The sequence below is a fragment of the Urocitellus parryii genome, chromosome X (assembly GCF_045843805.1).
Source record: "Urocitellus parryii isolate mUroPar1 chromosome X, mUroPar1.hap1, whole genome shotgun sequence".
Lineage (NCBI taxonomy): Eukaryota > Metazoa > Chordata > Mammalia > Rodentia > Sciuridae > Urocitellus > Urocitellus parryii.
Window position 1 is genome coordinate 107,756,559 of NC_135547.1, and position 5,823 is coordinate 107,762,381.

Here is a 5,823-nt window from a genome sequence, read left to right on the forward strand (position 1 = left end):
AGTTTACAAAGATGGCACAGAAATAGTTTTTCCCCCTTTTAGGCACCTAGAGCTCCCAATAAAAGGAACAAATTAGATGCTAGGGTACAATGGAAAGATCTTAACAGTGCCCCAACCCCCTGCTCCAGGAGCTCCGTTCCGGTCTTCTGGAGGCGAGGTAAAGGGACGAAAGGAAGTGTCCAGGAGCTCGCAAATGCTAATATTCTTCCATTAACTGCTTCAAGGGGGTATTTGCTTCTTTGAACCTCTGAGGTCCTTGGCAGACACTTGGAATCACAATGCCGCGCCCCCCTCTGAGCCCAAGCGGAGGAGGCGGACGTGCTTGCGTGTGCACTCAGTATAAATAAGTCCCAGGAGGCGGCCACTGGGCACAACCGACAGCGGACCGCACGGGCCATGGCTGGCGAAGACAACCAGTGGCAGGGCAGCATCCTCTACAACATGCTTATGAGCGCGAAGCAACCGCAGGCGCCTCCTGAGGTGCCCAAGGCGCGGCTCGGGGTTCCGTGCTGGGGCTGCTCATGCGGTGCTGATCCCAGGGTTGACCGACAGGAACTGCCAGGCGGGCGGGCCACCTCGCTCCTGTACCGCTGCTGCTTTTGTAGGGAAGAGCACCCAAGGCAGGGCAGCATCCTCTACAACATGCTCACCAGCGCAAAGCAGACCCAAGCGGCTCCCGAGGCGCCCAAAGCGCGGCTGGGAGTTCCGTGCTGGGGCTGCTCATGCGGTTCTGAGTCCCGGGTGGGCAGAGAGGGGCTCCCGGGCGGACAGGCCATTTCGCTCCTGTACCGCTGCTGCTTTTGTGGGGAAGAGCACCCAAGGCAGGGCAGCATCTTATACAGCTTGCTCACTAATGCAAAGCAAACGCCTGTGGCTCCGGAAGCGTCCGAGGCACAGCCAGGAGGCTCGGGGTGGGAGTTCTCCTCCAGCGCTCAGAGGCTGAGAGATGGAGAAGGGCTGCCTGGCGGACGGGACCCAGCGCTCCAGTACCACAACTACTTTTGTGGTGAAGACCAGCAGGAGGAGCGGCAGGAGCAGCAACAGCAGCAGGGCATCATCCCGTACAGCATGCTTACGAGCACGAATCAAACCCCGGAGGCTCCCGAGGCGCGGCCAGCGGCCTCTTGGGTCACCTGGTGTGGCGCGCAGCAGCCGGTGGCCCTAAAGAATCCACAGGTGGTCTGTGAGGCAGCCTCAGCTGGCCTGTTGAAGACGCTACGCTTCGTTAAGTATTTGCCCTGCTTCCAGGTGCTAGTTCTTGAACAGCAGCTAGTGCTGTTGCGAGGTTGTTGGGCGTCTCTACTCATGCTCGAGCTCGCCCAGGATCGCTTGTACTTCGAGACGGCGGAGACTTCAGAGCCCAGCATGCTGCAGAGGAGCCTCACCACCAGGCGGCGGGAGACCGAGGGCTTCGAGCCACCACTTCTGTCCACATCACAGCCAAATTTGGCACTGCTGTCAGAAGCTGAGCAGTTGCCCTGGGTTACCACTGTTCGGGCCATCAAGACCTTCCTTGCCAAGTGCTGGAGTCTGGATATCAGTACCAAAGAGTATGCCTACCTCAAGGGGATCATGCTCTTTAACCCAGGTAAGGTCGCCAGCTCAGAAAAGCTTTAGAAAGTACCTTCCCCAGGGCACGGGAACTAAAGAGTTTTTAGTGGGGAGCAGGGAGGGGCAGGGCTGTCGGAGCACCGGAGGAAGAATCACGTTTTGGTAGAGTCATGGTGGGGGGGCTCTGGGAATCATTCCTAGTAGGTAAGCTGCTGCCAAAAGGAGAGGAGAGGTTCCTACTTGGTTCTTTTACGTGTTCCCGTTACTACAGGTAAGTTCTGCCTTCACAGGACATGACTTTCTTCTTTAGTTATTCTTTTAAATTCAGTAGCCTAGCTTTGAAAGTTTTTGCTCACTGCAAGTCATGCAACATCTTTCTCTAAATCCCCATTTTGAAATTTTACTAGAGCCATTTAGTTTGTGGAAATCTATTAAGTCTAGATTAAGTCTCTGGGAATATTGTCAGAATAGCAAACTTAGTGCTTCACCGATCTACCTCTGAACGGTCATTTGTATGGTCCAAAGCATCTAGACCCTCCCATTCTCCATGTCTCTTAATATCAGTTTGGCAAAGTTGCAGGAAAATGATGCAGTGTGTGTGTATGGGGGGGGGGGTGATGCTTCTTTTACATCCCACCCCAATCCTTGAGCTGGGAGTCTCTAAATCTAGCATTTTTAAATGCTAGCAGTATTTGGGATTGTGCATTGGAAGCACTTGTGTTTGTGTGGGGGTGGTGCTTAAAAAGTCCTTCCAGGCTCCTCCCCTAGAAATTCTGACTCAGTAGATCTGCATTCATAATAAGTGCCCCAGGTAATTCTTGAGGTCATTTGGAAAGGAGTTTTTCTCATTCCTATTGAGATAAACAGTGAGACTGGGGTTCAGCTTCCATAATTTTACATTCTGATAGCTTCCCTCTTTTGTCACACACCCCCCTCCTCTTCCTTATTGTTACTCTACCTCCCACTTTTACCCACAAAGCACTCAGGTGAGTTTAACCAGCTAAACCTGAGTGTGTTAAAACACGAATGCACCTACATTTGGACAGAAGGTAGTGCCTATTAAATGTGTGACTTTTTTTAATGTTTAGCCTTTCATATTCCCTTAGCTTTGTTTAAACCCACATGATATATAGTATAAATCATAGTATAATTTATAGTATAAATTATAATGTTGTAATTTATTATGTTAGACACTTGTTTATATATTATAAAGTCACATGAATTCTATATAATTATAGGTAATTAAACATATAAGGCCAACATGTAAACATATATACATGGGTTTAAACATGGTGACAAAAGATAGTTGTGGACTCCATCTGCCTTTTCTCTTTCCCGACTTTGTATTTTTTCCTGCTTTCTCTTCCTCCTCCTCCTTATTTTTTGAAAAAGCTGTTCAGAGGAGAAGGTGTGGTATAAAAGGCAGAGAAAACTAATGTGGAGCTCAAAAAATGCAGTTTTCAGATGGCATGAATGGAATTTACACACTATTAAATAGAGCCTCAAGCCTGGGTATTGAGCTATAGATAGTTATCAGAATGGGAACATGGACCAGAAGTGTTGCTTTATTTTCTTATTTTATCAGATTTTAGATTTACTTATAACAAGTAACTCTTTTCTATCACTGTTATTTTAAAAAAAATTTTCATATATATTTTTAGTGGTTGTTGGACCTTTATTTTTTTATTCATTTGTTTATGTGCAGTGCTGAGAATTAAACCCAGTGCCCCACACATACCTTTTCTGAAGTTACTTTTCTAGTTTCTTTTAGTACATTTTAATTATAAAGAATAATGGCACATTTGTACATACATATAACAAACTTTGAGTTACTTTTGATCCATGTTGCAATCTGTTTTCATGTTTACTTTTTAACAAGAGAATGCTTTCAAAAACCTTACTTCTAAGATTTTTGTAAGAATCTTGAGAGCACTCATTAGAACCACATTTTTAAAACTTGCCCCAATACAGAAATCATGGTATAGTTAAGTGTTCAGCATTAACTTTCAAATTATATGGGCCTCTAGAATAATGCCCTGTAGGCAAATAATTAGGCAAATAATTAAAGTGAAACATGAATCATTTGTGGCTGTGAAGTTGGCCACTATTGGCTAGATGATGAGTATAATGGAAGGAAATTTTGAGGAAGAATGGCAAAATATTTGTCATCTGGCAAAACTTTCCATATAATGACCTGTTTCTCATAGGTAAAAGTTTGTATAGAAAGTAAACTGGAGCAATGATTAACTGAGATTTTTCTCCCTCCAGTCCTGCCAGGCCTGCAGTGCGTGAAGTACATAGAGGGACTTCAGTGGGGAACTCAGCAGATCCTCAGTGAGCACGTCAAGATGACGAACCCAGGGTATCAGAACAGGTTCACAGAATTGAATAACACCCTTTTCCTGCTGAAATTCATCGATGCCAATGTCATTGCTGAATTGTTCTTCAGACCCATCATTGGCACAGTCAGCATGGATGATATGATTCTGGAAATGCTGTGTGCAAAGTTATAAAGGCATAAATATGGGGCCTCATGAGTGCAGCTCACCATGAAGGAAGGATGAAGAGCTTTAGGCAGAAGAATGTCAAATGTTGTGAATATGAACTTTCTTGTTATTTTTACATTAATAGTATTTTTATATTCAATTGAATAAATAATTTAGATACAGAGAATGGAAAAAACACTGTTTTCCATACTGCTTCATTTGAAAGAAAACATTTGCCAATAGGTAACATACTTCTATACATCTTTAAGGAAAGAGCAGGGTACTATGCTAATAATTTTTTTCACAAATTTAGCCACTCTCTTTGAACTCACTAAAGTCAAATTTGTAATGTTGTTTTAATGAAATTAAGGTGTTATGTTTTAATAAATTTTAAGGTATTAACCATTAACTCGACTAAGAATTTTCATTGGGGATTTAAGTAACTTCAAAATTTATTAAAACCTAGAAAACATAAGCAACATTTTTTCTTATAAGTAATTTGTGACATTTAATGTTATAGCACTTATTTTCATTTCCATAAGCTGTGTAGAAGACTTACTTTGCACCCAGTTGGAACCAAGAGGTGGATGATCTATGATCAGAAAGTCAGCTGAAAGTGAGAGAGATTTTCAAAGTTGCATTTTGGCAGTTTTCTGTACACAATTATGTATTTGAACTAAAGCTCCACAAAAAAACTTACATTCTATAATGAGAGGTTATAGCTGCAGAAAGTTTATACATACGCTGTTTTGGTAACTGTCACATTGAACTAGCATGGCATGAAATTATGAAGTGACTTTATTCTTGCCTCCTACAACTTCTTTAAATATAACCCATAGAACTAGTTTTTCCTTGTCCGTAGATAAAATTGAGGGCCCATCCATGTCCATTAATTTATAGGTAATGGAATAACCCTTGTAAGGAGTCTTAAACAAAGCAGTGATCAATGTAATTGAAATTTCAAGATAACAGCTTCATAAATAGCAACATCAATAATATTAAAGAATATATGAGATTTCTAATGTTGATTTTTGGGAGATCCCAAGACCACCTCTCACTTGGGGATATGCTAAGTCTCATGAAACAGCATATAGTTGTATTCAGGGCCAAGAATTACTACACGGATATAGCCAGATTGTAAAAGAAAAGGACACAGGCAGAATCTGAAGGAAACCACATGCTGGTTTCCTTGTGCTTTCTCCTTCAGTGTAAACTATGTTTGCACAAATAGCCTAGGGACAGTGAGTCACCTTCATGACTTAGAGAAGGCTGTGAACACTTCCTAACTGAAGTTCTTATCAGCCCAGGGCCAAACTTGCAAGCAGGCCATTCTAAGGACAGCAGTCTGACTTGCTATGTTAACTTTTTTCTACACAATCTACACTTTGACCGGTGGCCAATGTGTCTTATTATCAGTAGGACCCCACACAGCAGGGTGAGACCCAACTTAGCACTATCAGCACTATCGATCTCACTTATGCCCTTTAGGAGTCCTGGATTTAGTCTGTTTAAACAAATCCCATTAATTACGAAGGACCCTCAGGCAGCCTTTGTTTGTTCCTTAGGAATATTTTTTTTTTTTTAAAGAGAGAGTGAGAGAGAGAGAGAGAGAGAGAGAGAGAGAGAGAGAGAGAGAGAGAATTTTTAATATTTATTTTTTAGTTCTCGGCGGACACAATATCTTTGTTGGTATGTGGTGCTGAGGATCGAACCCCGGCCGCACGCATGCCAGGTGAGCGCGCTACCGCTTGAGCCACATCCCCAGCCCCTAGGAATATTTTTTTTT

The 5,823-nt window shown here is 43.1% G+C and overlaps 1 protein-coding gene across 1 annotated transcript; it reads left to right on the forward strand.

Annotated features, from left to right (window-relative positions):
- Positions 1–396: 396 nt before the first annotated feature.
- On the forward strand, positions 397–4,064 carry Nr0b1 (nuclear receptor subfamily 0 group B member 1). The gene is made up of 2 exons (XM_026402633.2): positions 397–1,588; positions 3,820–4,064. Exons 1-2 carry the CDS (start codon positions 397–399, stop codon positions 4,062–4,064), a joined length of 1,437 nt encoding a protein of 478 aa, XP_026258418.2.
- Positions 4,065–5,823: the final 1,759 nt, after the last annotated feature.